At 32.6% G+C, this 21195-nt stretch overlaps 1 protein-coding gene across 2 annotated transcripts in view; it reads left to right on the top strand.

Moving 5' to 3' along the window:
• Positions 1–21195, top strand: part of neto1l (neuropilin (NRP) and tolloid (TLL)-like 1, like) — a 149543-nt gene that overhangs the window by 122791 nt on the left and 5557 nt on the right. Inside the window, exons 8-11 of one of the 2 annotated variants that reach the window (XR_007825640.1) lie at positions 6765–6878; positions 10004–10580; positions 16277–16351; positions 18810–20137. Coding sequence is in view for 1 of the 2 variants with exons in the window: in XM_051098228.1 (XP_050954185.1) it covers positions 6765–6878; positions 10004–10580; positions 16277–16337 (752 nt within the window). In the remaining variant the exon portion in view is untranslated. The remainder of the gene's footprint in view (positions 1–6764; positions 6879–10003; positions 10581–16276; positions 16352–18809; positions 20138–21195) is intronic. The other variant, XM_051098228.1, reaches the window with a different exon arrangement.

Raw genomic sequence — 21195 nt, 5'->3', positions numbered from 1 at the left:
ATTTTATTTTATTTTATTTTATTTTATTTTATTTTATTTTATTTTATTTTATTTTATTTTATTTTATTTTATTTTATTTTATTTTTATTTGGTTATAATATATTTTTGCCAGTTACATATATTTTACTGACAACCTTTGTTTTTAACAGTTTGAACATTTTATGTTTAATTAAAATATTTAAACAAAATATATTTGTTTAACAGATTTTTTTTTCACATTGACCAAATCTGATTGTTTTATTCTATTGAATATACACTACCGTTCAAAAGTCTGGGGTCAGTAAGACTTGTAATAGTCTTTAAAGTAGTCTCTTATGCTCATCAAGGCTGCATTTATTTGACAAAAATTATTAACAAAAAAAACAGTAATATTGCAAAATGTTTTTACAATATAAAATAATGTTTTTTTTTATTTTAACATACTTTAAAATAGAATTTATTCCTGTGATGAAAAGCTGAATTTTTATCAGCTGTTACTCCAGTCTTAAGTGTCACATGATCCTTCAGAAATCATTCTAATATGCGGATTTATTATTAGAATGATCAGTGTTGGATAATATCAACAGTTGTGCTGCCAAATATTTTTTGGAACCTGTAATTTATTTTTTTAAGGATTCTTTCATGAATAACAAGTTTAAAAAGTACAGTGTTTATTCAAAATATAAATATTTTATAACAATGTAAATTATTTATTATTAACTTTTAATAAACTTTTAATTATTAACTTAATACATCCTTGGTGAATAAAAGTATTTATTTCTTAAAAAAAAAAAACAATAAAACAATAAAAATGTACTGACCCCAAACTTTTGAACGGTAGTGTGTATATATATATATATATATATATATATATATATATATATATATATATATATATATATATATTAGATGTAAAATATATGGCTTTCTTTGTATTTTAGGAAGTCGGCTCCTTGCGAGACTCAAATTTGAGGGTTCTTGGTTTTGAAAAGTTTGAAAACCCCTGGCGTCAGGAATAGTAAATGAGCAATTTTGTGCCCAATTCCAGACTACAGCATAGCAGCACAGCTTCCACTTGCTCTGATTGATTGCAGGGCTTTAATGGACATTAGTGTGCGTTTAAAGAGAGCAGCGGATGTCCTGAAGCATGCGGGAGAAGAATAGTTGAGGGAATGAGTATGCGGTTTGGTACTGAGGCCCTCGAGGATGCAGAAAACACAAAATGCTCTTTCTGAGACAGAAAGAGGCAGCTGCGCGCCTGCGTTAGGCTCGTGAATGGCGATAGGTGGATTTGTGTAGGAGCCCAGTGTCCTTTGTGCAGCCCTATCCAGTGAATGAACACAGGATGTGCGGTTGCCCGGGTAACACCCCTGCATAACTTGTTCAGGCACTTACTTATGCACTGCCTCTCTCTTTCTCTCTCTCTCGCTCTCTCACTCGCTTTCTCCCTCTGGTTTGCTCGACTCAGCAGCTGAACGGGGGAAACCACCATCCTCTGAAAAGGGTCTTGCCCAATACTCTTAAATAAATTAAACTCAACGTGTTCACTCTACTACAGAAGCATATTATGCTTTAAGATGAATGATTCAATGGATTCAAATCAAAATTAAGTCATTCACACACTGCAAAAAAAAAAAAAAAAAAAAAAAAAAAAAAAAAAAAAGTCTTGTCTTTCATAACTAGTATATAAAAAAAACGTAATATTTATATTCACGCACAAATATTAAGAAATTCAAAAAGAAAACAAGATTGATTCTTACCCTGACTGATTTATTCTTATAAATGGTTTAATTGTCGATAATGTTTATTGTTATAAAGTAAGTTTATGCTTAAAACATAAACTTACTTTATTTTGAATATAAATATATATTAAAAGACTTGACTCTTCTTGTGTGTGTGTGTGTGTATATATATATATATATTTTTTTTTTTTCAGAAAACAACAGTTTCTTATCCCAGTCAGATTTTTTAAAAAATTATTAAATTATTAAAAAATTATTTAATTTTAGATTTTTTAAGCATAATTTTCAATATAAATATATATTAAAATATTTATTTTATTTTATTTTATTGAGAAAACAAAACATAATCTCTCAGAAAACAAGACTGTTTATTACCCCAGTCGGAGATATTTTTAAATGACTTAATTTGAGATATTTTTGTTTGTTTTATGCATAAACTTACTTACTTTTGAATATAAATATATATTTAAAGATTAATTTTATTTAATTTTATATTATTTTATTCAGAAAACAAAACTTAATGTCTCAGAAAACAAAATTGTTTCTGATCCCAGTCAGAGATCATTTTCTAATGACTTTTTTCTAATGATTTTTTTTTTTTGTTTTAAGCGTAAACATACTTATTTTAATGTAAATAAATATTAAAAGATTTTATTTTATTTTTATTTGTTTTATTCCGAAAACAAGATTGTTTCTGATCCCAGTCAGAGATAATTTTCAAATAATTATTTTACTTAATTTTAGATTTTTTGAATCTTTTTTGAAATTTTTTTGAAAATTTTGAATGTAAATATATTTAACGACTTTTAGTATTTTATTTTCATTTTATTTAATGGTATTATTATTATTATTATTTATTTATTTTTCAGAAAACAAAACTTAATAAATTTAGATTTTTTAAAGGATAAACTTACTTAATTTTGAATATGAATATGTATTAAACGACTTTTATTTTATTTTATTTTATTCAAAACAAAATTTAATGTCTCAGAAAACAAAATTGTTTCTTGCCCCAGTCAGAGAAATTTTTTTACAGTTACTTAATTTTGAATATAAATACATATTAAAAATATAACAAAATTAAGTATGTTTATTTATAAAGTATCACTGGGGTTAGAAATTCAGAAGAATTTTTCATTTTTCTTGTTTTAAGCACAAACTCACTTAATTTTTAACTTAACATTTTTACATAATTTTAATTCTTAGGTAAATGTATCTTGATTTAAGGATGCTAAAAACAAGTGCATCTTGTGTACAGTACTCAATTTTTATAACTTTGTTATAAGATTGTATAAGTTTGTCCAGATTCTTAGATATATTAATAATCAGGGCAAATTTTGGAGTATTTTAATCTAAAATCAGGACTTTTTCAAAATGTCTCCACATTGGTGTCCTGTTGTAAAATAGTTGAATGCACGCAGTGGTTAATGTGCAAATGACTATTTTTTATGGTTAAGGTTTTATTTGTTAACATTGGTTAACTAAATCAGTTAACATAACATCTACAGCATTTATAAATCTTAATAATATACATTTTAACTTTTACTGCTTTTTTTTTTTTTTTCAAAAGTTTTAACATTACCAACATAAATATAACTACCATTTAAAAATATTAATTAATGCTGTTAAAGTTTATTACTAAATAATAGTTAAGATTAGCTATTGCATTAACTAACATGACAAATGAGACCTTGTACAGCGTTGCCCCTTTCATTATAAGGTCTCATAAAATTAATATATAGGAGGATGAATCACCTTTAAATACACTCCAGTCTCATTTAGTGCCTTACTTAGGAGAAGTACAGGCCTGCAGCGCTACCTTGTGGTGGAAAGTGATACTGAATCAGAAGGTAAAGTCAAGAGTCCTGAGGAGGGCACTGCTGGAATGATGACTCATCCTAATTTACGTTGTTATTTCTCACCTGGGAACAGCTCAGGAATACAGTCATTAATAAATCCTCAAGGTACATCCAGTCAACCTTGAAGCTGTGTTATTTTAAGGGTTTCTTGTACGAACTGGGTGATCTATGTCCTCTGCAAACGGCAAAATAAGCATGTCAAGTGAGGAATGTGGCAAGTGGCCACACATTGGTAGGCGTGTAAGGTACTTATGAATGCGGGGTGATTGAGACCGAAGCTCCGCCCCTTCTGAAAGTCACCTTGGGTTTAATTGAGGCTGCTGATAGTGTAAATGTTACAAGATTCAAATCAAATTCTTTATATGAATTCGTTCTCATTTATCATTTCATGATTTGAGCTTACCCTGGTGAAAAAAAACTGCATATGCTGGTAGGTATGTTTTGATGCTGGAATGCTGGTTAGGTAGGTTTTGATGCTGGTTTAAGCTGGTCCTTTGCTGGTTTATGCTGGTCCTTAGCTGGTTTATGCTGGTCCTTTGCTGGTTCATGCTGGTCCTTGACCGAGAGGGTGCTCGTTGCAGAGCCAGATGGGAGGAGCTGGAGCTCCAGCTCCCCCTCGCTGGAGGTAATGGGTGGAGATAGACACCTAACCACACCCTAACCCTACCCCTTACCCTATCCTAACCCTAACTCCACCCATTAGTTCACACAGAGGTGGAGCTAGACCTCCAGAGAGGGGGAGTTGGAGGCCATTCGGCTCTGCAGTGAGCAGTACTTGCCTTGACCAGCAACATGACCAGCAAAAACCAGCAAAGGACCAGCTTAAACCAGCTAAGGACCAGCATAAACCAGCAAAGGACCAGCTTAAACCAGCATCAAAACATACCTACCAGCATATGCTGTTTTTTTCACCAGGGGAGACGTTCATTCATTTTTCATTCACCTCAAAATAGTTTGAACACCCTCCCTAATATATTTTTTACATATAACACAAATATTAGATTAATCTTGAGTGATATAGCACTTTTTGTAAATATTGAAGTACTGGCACTGTGTAATTTATATTCAAAACAAACCGTAATTTAATGACGTGATTGAGTATAGAATCATGGGAGTTGTAGTCTTCATCCCTCAGCTGATGCAATCCGATGGGACTCGGCAAGAAATCATGCTAATGGATGAGCTAATGTATTAAAGTTTTGTTAAGGTTAGTACGAACAAGGGTGGGGCTGAAAGCCGTGGAAGCAAAACGAGGCCGCTGGAGCGACTCCTAATGGGAGACAAGCGCAACACACGGCTTAAAAGCAGCGGAGCTTTTAGTATGCCACACCCGACCGCTTCCGGTCTTTCCGGTCATGCGTATGTAGGGTACAGCAGCGCTATTTTATCACACTGTGTATTTGAGTGTGTTTAGAAGTTGTATTATAATGCTACTCTGTCCACTCGTCCCCTGTATAATACAATGCATAACATATTAAAGCGTCTTTGTTGTTTCCACATGTATTCTATAAAAAAAAACTGGAAATGCAGGGTGTATGACGCCTTTGGCAGGCAACACAATGGACCTTTCTCACATTTCCGGGTTTCTCATAGCGGAAGTCGTCATGGTTGGGTAAAATCCGAGAGCAGTGAATGGGAGAGTACCACAAATATATGTTTTGCATTCCCATTTGCTCAAATAGCAAAAAAAAAAAAAAATACACGATAGTGTTTTCACCACTTTCAATCAAAGGAAAAAAATGAGCTAGACTGATATCGGCAGTCAGAAAAGAGAACAATGTCAAATTTACCTTCCCCTCCCATAGACGTGCCATTAGAAACACCCTCGCTTAGCGTTAAGTAGTTTTTTTGTAACTTGATGAAAAGGTGGTATAAGTGTAGTGTTATAAATGTACATACATATTTTTAAAAATCAAAATTTGATGATGATGACTGTTGAAATGCGTCATCACAGGCATGTGAAAAGGGTCCATTACAACGGATGGGCTACTAAATAGGTTATTTCTCTTGAGTTAAACATGCGTGGAAGCGTTTTAGATAATGTAACACTGTTTTAGTGGGTTTTTTAAAATTATTTTAATCAAAAATCGTACATATTGTACCTTCAATTACATATGATGTGAATTTATCTTAGAAGTTTTAATCTGTTAAAGGGATAGTTCACCTAAAAATGAAAATTTTGTCATCATTTACTCACCCTCATCCTTGATGCAAACCTGTATGAGTTTGTTTATAACCACCAAAAGTGGTGTCCACTTTTTTTATAGTATTTTTCCAAACTATGGAAGTTAATCGCTACCAGCAACTTTTTGGTTAAAGGAGAAGTTCACTTCCAGAACATAAATTTACAGATAATGTACTCACCCCCTTGTCATCCAAGATGTTTGTGTCTTTCTTTCTTCAGTTGTAAAGAAATTATGTTTTTTGAGGAAAACATTTTAGGATTTTTCTCCATATAATGGACTGCTTTGTTTCGCTAGATAAGACCCTTCTTCCTTGGCTGGTATCGTTCACAACCACATTTGGGATTGGTTGAAGCCGCATTTAAACTGCATTTTGGAAGTTCAAACTCGGGGCACCATATCAGTCCATCATATGGAGAAAAATCCTGGAATGTTTCCTGCTGTTTCCTCAAAAAACATAATTTCTTTACGACTGAAGAAAGAGAGACATGAATATCTTGGATGACAAGGGGGTGAGAATATTACCTGAAGAAATTTCTTCATGTGTGTTCAACAGAAGAAAGAAACTCATACTCATATCACATGAGCTTGAGTAGGGTCTAAATGATGACAGAATATTCATTTTTGGGAACTACCCCTTCAAGTATTTTAATTCGCTGTTCATGCCTATATAGACTTTTTCTTTGGGTTAAACCAGAATAATATTAATAGAAATATTACAAAATATCTGTGCAGCTTCTACAGACTTGTTTCCATGCATATTTGAAAAGCTGGATTAAAATTCATGCCTAGCAGAAGGCAACAGAATTTGATTTGGTTGGTTTGAGTAATGGGTTTCTAAATTTGAACTGTATTGATGCACAGTCAGATAGACATCCAGTGTGATCTGTAAGATTAATTGTGTTCAGAGGGTAAGATTATAGACAGCATCTTATTAACTGGAAGAAATGAAGTGTAATATGACATTAGCATTATCTATTATCTGTTTTTCCTCTCACCAGCTCCCTGTGAGGCAGATACTTTCTTTTGCCACAGTAACATGTGTATCAACAACACGCTGGTGTGCAACGGAATCCAGAACTGCGTCTACCCTTGGGACGAAAACCACTGCAAAGGTAAATTGTGCTTTTTTTTCAATATCATCTGAGTGCGCAGATATGTCGGCCTTCATTTTTTAAAAAATGAAAATCAATACTTGGGGAGAAGCATTGTCTTTATGTTTGTCCCCTTCAAGCTTGATAGCTAGTCAACACTATATATATATATATATATATATATATATATATATATATCACTGGCTTCACAAACCCACAGCAAAAAAAGACCTTGTTATAAAGCCCTTTAACCTCTAGCTGGGGTTCATTGATTGGCTTTGCATATGCCACCGTAATGCTGCAGGAAAAAATGAGCAGGCCACTAGAAATTCATTTGTATATCTAAATGATGGTGGTTTGAATAATAGCATCAGTTCTAAAGTGCGGTTCGGCTATATCTGTGCTTATATTTCACATAAGCTGTCCAAGCTGAATTAACTGAATGTCGAAAATATTGCCGGGAGCCTCCGTAGAGGATATGGGAGTGGTGTTTTAGCACAGATGGTTTTTAATAATAGGTGAGAGTAGTTGTTAAAAAAAAAAAAAAAAAAAAAAAAACCTACTTTATTCAGAAAATATTTTGCCTAAAACTTTAAACATCCTTAATAGATGTCCATCATTACTGGTTTTAATAAAATTAAAAAACTTAATTGATATAATACTGTAAATACTCAAGTTAATTGAATGATATTATTTTGGGGGGTCCATTTAATATTTAGGATGGAAAAAAGACTTTAAATTTTTTTTTGTTGTTGTCCTTGTATGTTAATGTCAGATATTAGTTAACTATGTAACTATGTGAATTTTATCGCTCTTTGCTTTTGCTTTCCAAAGATTGATTGACAGATTAATTACATATTTTTATTTAGTTTAAAATAGTAATTAAAAAAAAAAAAGTATATAAAAAAATAAAATGTTACTATTTTAACAATATTTTATAAAATAATAAATACAAAGAAGTCTCTTCGGCTCACCAAGCAGAAACAGTAAAATTTTGAAATATTGTTACTATTTAAAATTATTGTTTTATATTTGAATGTATTTTAAAATGTAATTTATTCCTGTGTTTTCAAAGCTGAATTTTTAGCATCGTTACTCCAGTCACATGATCCTTCAGAAATCATTCTAATATTCTAATTTGCTGCTCAAAAAATCTTTTATTATTGTTATTATTATTATTATTATTATTATTATTATTATTATTATGTTGAAAACAGCTAAGTAGAATTTTTCAGGTTTCTTTAATGAATAGAAAGTTCAGAAGAACAGCATTTATTTGAAATAGAAATATTTTGTAATATTATAAATTTCTTTATCATCACTTTGGATCAATTTAAAGCAAAAAATAAATAAATAAAAGTAAATAAAAAATGAAAAAAAGTTTTAAATATTGATAATAAAAATAAAAAATGTTTCTTGTACAGCAAATCAGCATATTAGAATGATTTCTGAAGGATCATGTGACTGAAGTAATGATGCTGAAAATTCAGCTTTGAAATCACAGGGATAAATTACATTTTAAAATATATTCAAATAGAAAACCGTTATTTTAAAAAGTAAAAATAGTGCGCGGTTGAATAAATGCAGGCTTGGTGAGACTTCAAAAAAACATTAAAAATCTTACTGTTCAAAAACTTTTGACATATATATATATATATAAAATATGCTGATAATATTTGCTTTGGTTTTAGTACAATGACATAATAAAAGCCAAATTATTTGATGTAAATAATACATTATATGTGTATAATATATAACTGTCAACTTTAAAACAATCCTTAATATTTTCCCGTATGAAATAAAAAGTAAAAAATATAAAACTACTCAAAATAATACATGAAATATTACAAAGTAATTATTATTTTTAAAAATGATACGAAAACAAAACTTTTGTAGAAAATGTATATACAACTGCCACCGACATTTGCCAAGGCTATTATCAGGGTCATTACTAAAAAAGATAAAAAATCCCAAAGACATCAAGGGATATAGACCAATCTACCTTCTTGATGTTGATCATATGATTCTTTCTAAACAACTTTTCTAATAAACTAATCAACAAAGTAATTCATACAGATCAGAACTGATTTATTCCAGGAAGGAGCATGATACATAAAAGTCTACTCAATATAATTTAAGCAATTAAGTACAATTGGATTGTAATTGTAATTGTAATTGGATTGCTGTAAAAGCGTTCAACCAAGTGGAATGGCACTATTTGTTTGCAATCCTTGAAATTTGATAAAGGTTAAAAGTTTATAAATTGGATCAGAATTTGATATAAAAACCCATCCCAGGTTTTAACTAACAAAACACTACTGGAGAACCCTTCCAGTTTCCTTGTACGGCAGAATAAATGTGATAAAAATGTAGATATTTCCTCAAATGTTCTATCTAGTACAAAATATTCCAATAATGCTTCCAAATCCTTTTTTAAACACTTGTGCTTAATTATTCTCTCCTTTTTATGAAAGGGTCACGGAATCAAAAAGGCACATCTTTGTGAACCTAAACATGAGAGGGGTTTGCCTCTCCCCGATTTTCATCTTTACTATTGAGCCACTCATTTAAAAGTTTTTTTCACTTTTTACAATTAAGGAATTTTTATGTACACGCAATGTTCCTTAGGTGAGGTTCTGCCCTCAATCATTGATGATTGTCTTGTACAGTTTAGGGGAAACAAAAACCTTTGTTATCTTTAATTAATAAAAGGTTACAAACATTTACTTCCTCCTCCACAAATCTAATCAGGAAGGGAGCAAGAGTTAGGAAGTGGTATCTCTGAGGAGAGCTGGTTTAATCTGCTGCTATTTGACAAAAAGAATATGTATATACAAAGATATTTGAATCATTTCTTTTACATTTAGTACAATAGCATCATATTTTGGAAACATATCATAAAGCCTTCGTTTGTTGTTTGTCTGCACCTCTGAATGCAAACGCTCCTCTCCGCTGAACCAAAGCCAGCGCAGATGTTATACGCTCACTGTGCTACATAAATGTCAAAGCTCTCCCATTAGAATGATTTACTACTTCTGTGTACTGTTTGTAATCTCTTTGATACAACAGTTTCAACAAAAGGTAACCCGCGATGACATTGCATGCCTGGAGTAATAATTTATTACGCTTCCTGTTGCGTTTTCCAGAAAAGCGGAAAGCCAACATCTTGGACAACCTCAACAACACCAACGGCACCATCATCGGCGTAACGTGCTGCATCGTGCTCATCCTCCTAGTCGTATCGGTGATCGTCCAAATTAAGCAGCCGCGGAAGAAGTACATCCTGAGGCGGGAGGACTTTGACCCCACCATGTTTCAGGAGGTGTTCCAGGAGCCGCCGCATTACGAACTCTGCACTCTCCGCAGCGCGGCGGCCACCTCAGCGGACCTGGCCGAGCTGGCCGAGGACTTTGAGAGCTACCACAAGCTCCGGCGTGCATCCTCACGCTGCGTCCACGAGCATCACTGTGGCTCCTCGCAGCTGTCCAGCAACAAGGGCAGCCGCACCAACCTGAGCCCCCGCGAGGCGACGGCCGCCATCCTGACGGACCTCCCGCCGCAGCCCATGCGGCCGCTTCCTCCCCAAACCAACCGCAGGAACATTCTGGTAATGAGACACACCTACTCACAAGATGCCGCGGATGCCTGTGACCTGGACGATGACCTGGAGGAAGTGCCCACCACCAGCCACAGGCTGTCCAGACACGAGAAAGCAGTGCAGCGGTCAGTATCCATTGATTTTTTTGATGAGAGAAATTCATTGCATATTTTGGTACGATTTACTCCCACCTTTAGTTTTTTATTCCTTTTTAGCTACTTTATTCAGTTTCTCATTGATTTATTTTTTTTTAGCTGTTTTTCTTTTTTTCCTGGTTTTGTTTGCTTTAATCTTCTCTGTTTTGTCACTAAGACAGCCGTCATTGTCAGAGTTAAGTTTGTAAAAGTCGTAGAAGCAGACGATGCTTTAAAGGGATACTTCACCCAAAAATGAAAATTCTGTCAATAATTACTCACCCACATGTCGTTCCAAACCCGTAAGACCTTCGCTCATCTTTGAAACACAAATTAAGATATTTTTGATGAAATCTGTGCTTTCTGACCCTGCATATACAGAAATGCAACTATCATGTTCAAGGCAAAGAAAGGTAGAAATAGTCCATGTGACATCAGTAGTTCAGCCATAATTTTACAAAGCTGTGAGAATAAATTTTGTGCACAAAGAAAACAAAAATAATAACTTTATTCAACGATTTCTTTTCTTCCTGGTCAGTCTTTGAAGCACGTTCATAAGATGTCACGTTACTTTAAAAAAGTAATTAGTTATAGTTACTAGTTACTCACATATAGTAACCGAGTTAGTAAATGAGTTACATCATTATGAAAGTAACTAATTAACAGGAAAAGTAATGGTAACACTTTAGAATAGGGAACGCTTATTCACTATTAATTACGACTTTCCCCTCAATAAAATTCCTAATTTGCTGCTTATTAATAGTTAGTAAGGTAATTGTTAAGTTTAGGTATTGGGTAGGATTAGGGATGTAGAATAAGGCATTGATATGTGCTTAGTTAGTACTAATAAATGGCTAATATTCTATTAATATGCATGCTAATAAGCAACTAGTTAAGAAACCGTAAAATAAAGTGTTACCAAGTAACTATTGTGTTACTTTTTAAAAAAAAAAAAAAAAAAAGTTTAAATATGTCAAATAAGTTGGATGTCCCCAGCATTAAATATGGTAAATTAATAAAGCGTTGTACACTAATTTACACTATTTTAATATTGCTGTGGGACAATATGAGAGGCCCCTTCCAGGGGCTAAATATCACGTTACTGGGGTCATTTCAACCCACGGACCTGAAAGGAGAAGTCCACTTCCAAAACAAAGATTGACATATAAAGTACTCACCCCCTTGTCATCCAAGATGTTCATGTCTTTCTTTCTTCAGTCGTAAAGAAAAATTATGTTTTTTGAGGAAACTTCAGCATTTTTCTCCATATAATGGACTGATATGGTGCCCTGATTTTGAACTTCCAAAATGCAGTTTAAATGGGGCTTCAAACGATCCCAAGTGCGGTTGTAAACGATCCCAGCTGAGGAAGAGGGGTTTTATCTAACAACAGACAAAACATAAGACTTAACAAAAAAGGTAAAACAGCGATATAGGTCGATTGAACGTGTCAGTTGCATTGCTGTCTATGCAGGGTCAGAAAGCTCCCAGATATCATCAAAAATATTTTAATTTGTGTTCAAAAGAGGAACGAAGGTTATACAGGTTTGGAAAAACATGAGGCTGTGTAATTAATGATAGAATTTCAATTTTTGGGTGAACTATCCCTTTAAGAATATGCCTACTGCATGTTTACTGCCTTCTATCAGCGAAGCTGACATCTTAAGATTAATATTCAGCTACAGACATGCTGCATGAAGATGGAAATGAGAAATAAACTTAGAGTTTTTTGTATTTTTCAGAGATTAATTTTCAAAGAGAATATTATATTTGAAATGATTAAAATGACATCTATTTTAGTAAGGTTATATAGTGTTCAAAAGTTTGGGGTCAGTAATAATTTTATTTATTAATTTTTTAAATGTATACTTTTTTATTCAGCAAGTATGTATTTAACTGATCAAAAATGACAGTAAAGACATTTAAAATGTTATTTATATTTCAAATAAATGCTGTTCTTTTCATTTTTATATTTGGCAAATAATCCTGAAATTAAATGCATCATAGTTTCCATAAAAATACTGAGCAGCACAATTGTCTTTTAATATTGATGATAATAAAAGAGCAGCAAAAATGATTTAGAATGATTTCTAAATGATCATGCGACACTAAAGACTGGAGTAATAATGCTAAAAACCCAGCTTTGCCATCATGGGAATAAATTACATTTTGAAATACACTGCCCTCCAATAATAAATTGGTAAATATTAGCAAAGGTGGCTGTGAAAATAAATTTGCATTGTTTATCTTTTTAGTCTTACATTTAAAAATTCACAAAATTCTAATCTTTCATTGAAGTAAAACATTTGAAAGTGGGGGGAAAATCACATTATGAAATAAATGTTTCTCTCCAATGCATGTTGGCCACAATTATTGGCACTTCTAGAAATTCTAATCATATGGTGTAAAACCAAAGAATATAGTTCTGATGTGCAAAACAAGATTGTTGAGCTTTGCAAACAAGTAAATAGTATTTCCACCTTCAATGCAATAATTAAGAAGTTCCAATCAACTAAAGACATTACAGATCTGTCTGGAAGAGGATGTGTGTCTATATTGTCCTGATTCATGGTGAGGAGAAGAGTTTGAGTGGCCAAAGACTCTCCAAGGATCACAGCTGGAGAATTGCAGAGATGAGTTGAGTCAAACAGCCCCAACATCACCACATATTACGTGGGAGGGTTTCAAGAAAAATCTTCCACGCTCATCCAAAAACAAACTTCAGCATATTCAGTTGTCAGACACGACTGGAACTCCAAAGACTGGCTTCTGTGGTCAGATGAAACTAAAAAACGAGCTTTTTAGCAGCAAAGCCACCAGATGGGTTTGGTGCAAACAGGGATGAAGAGTACCCCATGCCCACGCTTAAATATACAGGTGCATCTCAATAAATTAGAATGTTGTGGAAAAGTTAATTTATTTCAGTAATTCAACTCAAATTGTGAAACTCGTGTATTAAATAAATTCAATGCACACAGACTGAAGTAGTTTAAGTCTTTGGTTCTTTTAATTAAACAAAAACCCACCAATTCACTCTCAACAAATTAGAATATGGTGACATGCCAATCAGCTAATCAACTCAAAACACCTGCAAAGGTTTCCTGAGCCTTCAAAATGGTCTCTCAGTTTGGTTCACTAGGCTACACAATCATGGGGAAGACTGCTGATCTGACAGTTGTCCAGAAGACAATCATTGACACCCTTCACAAGGAGGGTAAGCCACAAACATTCATTGCCAAAGAAGCTGGCTGTTCACAGAGTGCTGTATCCAAGCATGTTAACAGAAAGTTGAGTTGAAGGACAAAGTTTGGAAGAAAAAGATGCACAACCAACCAAGAGAACCGCAGTCTTGAGGGGCTTGTCCAGGAAAATCAATTTAAGAATTTGGGTGAACTTCACAAGGAAAGGACTGAGGCTGGGGTCAAGGCATCAAGAGCCACCACACACAGACCTGTCAAGCAATTTGGTTACAGTTGTCGTATTCCTCTTGTTAAGCCACTCCTGAACCACAGACAACGTCAGAGGTGTCTTACCTGGGCTAAGGAGAAGAAGAAATGGACTGTTCCCCAGTGGTCCAAAGTTCTCTTTTCAGATGAGAGCAAGTTTTGTATTTCATTTGGAAACCAAGGTCTGGAGGAAGGGTGGAGAAGCGCATAGCCCAAGTTGCTTGAAGTCTTGAAGTTTCCACAGTCTGTGGTGATTTGGGGTGCAATGTCATCTGCTGGTGTTGGTCCACTGTGTTTTTTTTTGAAAACTAAAGTCACTCCACCCGAAAATTTAGAGCACTTCATGCTTCCTTCTGCTGACCAGCTTTTTAAAGATGCTGATTTCAGTTTCCAGCAGGATTTGGCCAAAAGCACCAAAAGTTGGTTAAATGACCATGGTGTTGGTGTGCTTGACTGGTTTAGCAAACTCACCAGACCTGAACCTCATAGGGAATCTATGGCGTATTGTCAAGAGGAAAATGAGAAACGAGAAACCAAAAAATGCAGATGAGCTGAAGGCCACTGTCAAAGAAACCTGGGCTTCCATACCACCTCAGCAGTGCCACAGACTGATCACCTCCATGCCACGCCAAATTGAGACAGTAATTAAAGCAAAAGGAGCCCCTACCAAGTATTGAGTACATATACAGTAAATGAACATACTTTCCAGTAGGCCAACAATTCACTAAAACTGTTTTTTTATTGGTCTTATGAAGTATTCTAGTTTGTTGAGATTTTTCTTTTTCTTCCACACTTTTTCCTTCCACTCAACTTTCTGTTAACATGCTTGGATGCAGCACTCTGTGAACAGCCAGCTTCTTTGGCAATGAATGTTTGTGGCTTACCCTCCTTGTGAAAGGTGTCAATGATTGTCTTCTGGACAACTGTCAGATCAGCAGTCTTCCCCATGATTGTGTAGCCTAGTGAACCAAACTGAGAGACCATTTTGAAGGCTCAGGAAACCTTTGCAGGTGTTGAATAGCTGATTGGCATGTCACCATATTCTAATTTGTTGAGATAGTGAATTGGTGGGTTTTTGTTAAATGTGAGCAAAAATCATCACAATTAAAAGAACCAAAGACTTAAACTACTTCAGTCTGTGTGCATTGAATTTATTTAACACACGATTTTCACAATTTGAGTTGAATTACTGAAATAAATGAACTTTTCCACAACATTCTAATGTTATCGGCCTATTTTTATGCTAAAGGTCCTGGACATCTTGTTCAGATACATGGCTTCATGGATTCTATCAAATAGCAACAGATAAACAATCTAAACCTGACTGCCTCTGTTAGAAGTCTTATAATGGGTCATGGTTGGATCTTCCATCAGGAAAATGATCCAAATCTAACATCAAAATCAATACAAAAATGTGTCACAAAGCAAAAAATGAAGCTTCTCCCATGGACGGCCCAGTACTCTGACCTGAACCCTACAGAAAATGAGTGGCGTGAACTGAAGAGAAGAAGCACCAACATGGAGCTTGTATTCTGAAGGATCTGAAGTGAGTCTGGATGAAGGAATGGTTTCTGATGGCATTATAGGAGAAAACTCAGAGCTGTTATCTTGGGAAAAGGATGTTGCAATAATTGGGTGCCAATATTTGTGGCCAACGTGAACTAGAGAAAAACATTTTTTTCATAATGAGATTTCCCCCCACTTTCCCCCACATTGTTTTACTTGAATGAAAGGTTAGAATTTAGTGATTTTCAATGAAAGATCAAAAGGATAAACAATGCAGATTTATTTTCACAGCCACCTTTCCTCATATTTACCAACGGTGCCAATATTAGTGGACGGCACTGTATATTAAAATAAAAAAACAGCTATTTTAAATTGTAGTAATATACCAAAATTCCAAAAAATATTACAAGTCTTACTGACCCCAAACTTTTGAACAGTTGTAAATATAATTTTATATTTAAAAAAATAAAATCAGCATGAACAGAGATAAATGGGTATGCTAAAAAGAATAGTGTTTCTATTCCTCCAGTTCTTAAAAAATGACTTATAGCTTTATGAAGTAATTTTCAGTGTAAAAAAAGAGAAACTGATTATGTACATGCACATTTTGAGCATGTTTTTATTGCTCTTCTGACAGGATGCAAAAGAACTAGACCCCAAACAAATGAAATGTGCATTATAATTCCATATGCAACAAATATCATGATATTAAACATACAAGCGATGATATTCCAGGTTCTGCCTCATTGGGTCTCTAAACAAACATGAATCTGAGTACAACACAACTAGGGTGTAACAGACAATCTGAAGGTAAGACTCTTTAAACATGTTTTTAAATGTTTGTCTAGTCACTGTGAGTCAGTGTCGATTTTTTTTTGGTTTGTTTTGTCCAAACCCTTCATTGTCATTGAGATGGTCATCATTAGAACATGTGACCATCTTGCTTATTGGTGAGGTCCTTTTATATGTTGCTTGCCATTTTAGCTTTCTTTCATTTGTTTTGAATGTTATCATGTTCTGTTCTGATGTGCATGGAATGAATCTGTTGATCTTTATTAAGGATATCAAAATAGACATTTCAGATGAAATCAAAGGCAAATTCATGCACTTTGAGTCATCATTCAGCCCTAATGAAAGGAAACTGTAGTTTGTGTGAACAAAAATAGAAGTCTTTTAAGAAAAATCTGTCTTTATTTATTCACCCTGACTGATTTTCTTCAGTAGAATGCAAAAGGTGAATTTTTGATGAATATTTTACTTTATCCAAAATAACAAGTATCACCATTAAATAATATTCATCAGTTTAGTATTATTTACTTACTGTTATAGTATTTATGAATATTTTGAATTAGCTCATACATTGTGTGTTTGTGTGTGTGTATATATAGATATTTATATTATGTTTATTATTATTAATATATTTAATTAATATGATTAACATATTCAAATATATTTAATAATATACAATTATTTCAGTACTTTTTTAGTGACTTTAGTACTTCAGTGTATTTATTTCAGGTAGTTGCCAAGGTCATATTTTAAGATTTTAATTAAGTTTTTATTAATTTGGTGTGTGTGTAATTATTTCATTTTTAGTAATATTTTTAGTAATCAAGTATTATTTATATGTATTTATTAATATTTATAATTCTATATCTTTAATATTAAAGTTTAAAGTCATTTTGTTATGTGCTTTTGTAATTTTTTATATTTCTATATATATATATTTCATTTTTAGTCATTTTAATAAGTTTTTCAGTAATTTTAGTACTTCAATGTATTTATTTCAGTTAGTTGTCACGGGAATATTTCCAGATTTTAATTAAGTGTTTTAGTAACTTGGTGTGTGTGTGTGTGTGTGTGTGTGTAATTGTATCTGTATTTATTAATATTTAGAATTATATACATTTATAATTACAAAGTTTAAAGTCATTTTATTTTTAAATTAAAAATATTTCTATATGTTTGTTTCAATTTTAGTAATTAGTTTTTAATAAGACCAAATCTGTTTGTTTGTTTGTTTGTTTGTTTGTTTATTTATTTATTTATTTATTTATTTATTTTTTGGTATTTGGTCTTTTTTTTCTCAGTAATTTTAGTAATTCAGCGTTTTGCCAAGGTAATATTTCTAGATTTGAATTCAGGTTTTAGTAATTTTGTGTGTATATATATATATATATATATATATATATATATATATAATTAAAGTTTTGTCATTTAATTAAAAAAAAAAAAAAATATATATATATATATATATATATTTAGTATTTGGTCTTTTTTCAGTAATTTTAGTACTTCAGCGTATTTATTAATTAATTAAATTGTTAAGGTAATATTTCTAAATTTTAATTAATTTTTTTATCATTTAAAAAAGTATTTCTGTATATTTACTTCATTTTTAGTAATTGGTCTTTTTTCAGTAATTTTGCCTAATATGCCTAATATTTCTAGATTTTAATTTTAATAAGGTTTTAGTAAGTTGGTGTGTGTGTGTGTGTGTAATTCAGTATATATTTATGTATTTAAAATGATATATCTATATAATTAAAGTTTAAAGTAATTGTGTTACATTTTTGTTGTTTTTTATAATAGTTTTATGTTTATTTAAATTTTTGTTCTTTTTTTAGTAATTTTAGTACTTTAGTGTATTTATTTGTTGCCAAGGTAATATTTCTAGTATTATTTATATACTGTTATAGTATTTATTAATATTTTGAATTGGCTCATACCTTGTCTATGTATATGTAGTAATTAGGTTATATTAATATGTTTAAAATATAGTATAAAATTACTTCTTTTTTTTTCAGCTTTATTTCAACCACACATTTAAGTTTACAGTTTCAACTACAATTTTAGTTAATAACAATAACAACAATCATCCACTTTCATAATATTGATCAAAAATTCACCTTTTTTTGTTACACAGTAGAAATAAAGTCAGAAATAACGTGAGGGTGAGTAAAAAAATAGAAAAAGCTTCCTTTTTGGTGAAATATCATTTTAAATATATCTTTGGTGGCTTTAAATTTAATAAAGAAACACAAATTTGTGTACATTTCCAAAACACTTTTTCAAGTTTACCTGTTTTACCTACTGTGATGTGTTTTATACTTATACATGTCTTAATAATCTACAAAGAGCAGCATTTCTTCATATTAATGATGAGTTTATGTTTGTGCTTTGCGAATGATTTTGTGTGTGTCACACTGTGTAATGTGCAATGCTGTGTTTTTCTCATCTCCCATCATGCATTGTCTCCGTCACGTAGACTTCTTGAAAATAGTGCAATCCTGGATCAGTACGAACGGGCTTCAATGAAATATGAAAATGTGGACCGGAGATATACACCAGCATGATAATAACATGGACCTTTTAAAGACAAATTTATCAAAACACCCTGCAGATGTAAAGGAGGACGTGGATTCGGTAACAAAGGAAGTGACTGTGATGAAACCGCTTTAACATGTAGCTCCTAATTTAGGCACGTTGCCTTTTTTTAAAAAAGTTACTTATTTAGGATTGCAGTTCATTAAGTGAATAGATGTGAATTAGTACTTTCAGGACTGTTGTAGTGCATGCGTTTTAATGTCATGTTTTGCCACCAAAATTGTCTTTTTATTTGTTTAAAATGCTTTTATTTAGGGGGTCAAATATTTGTGACTTTCAGCAAACACTTTCTATCCACATATTTGTCAGCGTCACCCCAATGTTAAGATTTGCACGCATCTTTCCCATTTTTAAAGTGACTGTGCATTCAAGTACAGCATCAAACCCAAGACTAATTTATTGTAGATAGATTTAATTACAAAAATATATATAAATAATACAAATGGAATGACACTAAGCCCTTCTCCTCCTCTAATTTACTTCTACTTACTAACTGCATGCTAATCATCGTAATTCAATAGATCATAACATTTATAATATACCATCTATTACATTAAATTTAACTATGGAATCTTTCCTAAGTTTTGAAATATTGTAAACTCTTTCAGTTGCTGTTGTTTAGGACAAATGATGGATAACAGTAAGTTAACATTTGCTACATTTTAGTAGCGCACACAGACTTTGTATGTTAACTGTGTTCAAACTTTTGTAGATGATTTGTTCAACAGCTGAATCACCAATACGAGCAAAGTTTATGATTTGTCAAAGAACAATAAACTTATTATAAATAACGATGGTAGTAATTTTAAATCTTGTTAAGTTTACTTTTCATGCTTTTGTGTGACTATTAACATGTCAGATGTAATATCACCATTATAAAACCCCAAATGAAAGACAATAAATCTCATTTTCTATCTTTCTCTTTCTCTCTCTCTCTCTCTCTCTCTCTCTCTCTCACACACACACACACACACACAAGTTTTTTCAAGCTATACATTTTTAAACTAAAGTCACCATACTAATTCAAACAAATTGTCAGTGTTTGTTTGTCTGTTCATTGTCTTGAGATTTTTGTTTAAGAATTTAAACACTATAACAAAGGAAAATAAATGCTTTTGAGGAATTAATGAATGCATTTACATTATGGGTGAATTTACACTTTCTTATTGTATGTAGACAACGTGTCATCTGAAGTGGAAGGCACAAAAGGTTTGTTCCAGATTTTTACTTTTATGAATTTTGATGTTACACTGCCCTCCAAAAGTTTGGAAACGCCCTAGAAAAGTGGGGTTTTGCACAATATTGGCATGAATCCTTTATATTTGTGATAATTTTGCACTGATGAGGGGCAACACAAACTACGAGAACATATTTTATTATATAAACAGTTTATACATAGAAAAACGTATATTTTCGATTCATCAAAATTTCCACCATTAGCAGCTCTTACAGCTCTGCATAATCTGGGCCAAAATTCATTGTATTCTAAAATTAATTGGCAATCAATTGTTGAAGCTGTTAAGGTGTGCTGACCCCAAAATCTTTTAAAAACCTGGGCCAAGTTTAAACCAGTAACCAGGCATCAAATCTGGCAAAGGGGCATGTCTGACTTTGACATGTATATATTGCCATTATTATGTAATTAAAATGAAAATTATTACTGCTGGTCTTCAATGATAATGTCAAGTTACTTTAATGTATTTGCACCAAAAAATGATAAGGATTTGTGCTGATATTGTCCAAAACCACACTTTGCCAGGGGCGTTTCCTAACTTTTGGAGGGCAGTGTACAGGTGCATCTCAATAAATTAGAGTGTCATGGAAAAGTTCATTTATTTCAGTAATTCACCTAAAATTGTGAAACTCATGTATTAAATAAATTCAGTGCACACAGACTGAAGTAGTTTAAGTCTTTGGTTCTTTTAATTGTGATGATTTTGGCTCACATTTAACAAAAACCCACCAATTCACTATCTCAACAAATTAGAATATGGTGAAATGCCAATCAGCTAATCAACTCAAAACACCTGCAAAGGTTTCCTGAGCCTTCAAAATGGTCTCTCAGTTTGGTTCACTAGGCTACACAATCATGGGGAAGACTGCTGATCTGACAGTTGTCCAGAAGACAATCATTGACACCCTTCACAAGGAGGGTAAGCCACAAACATTCATTGCCAAAGAAGCTGGCTGTTCACAGAGTGCTGTATCCAAGCATGTTAACAGAAAGTTGAGTGGAAGGAAAAAGTGTGGAAGAAAAAGATGCACAA

Source organism: Labeo rohita, chromosome 24 (assembly GCF_022985175.1).
Source record: "Labeo rohita strain BAU-BD-2019 chromosome 24, IGBB_LRoh.1.0, whole genome shotgun sequence".
NCBI lineage: Eukaryota > Metazoa > Chordata > Actinopteri > Cypriniformes > Cyprinidae > Labeo > Labeo rohita.
This window is presented reverse-complemented; position numbering and strand designations above follow the sequence as displayed.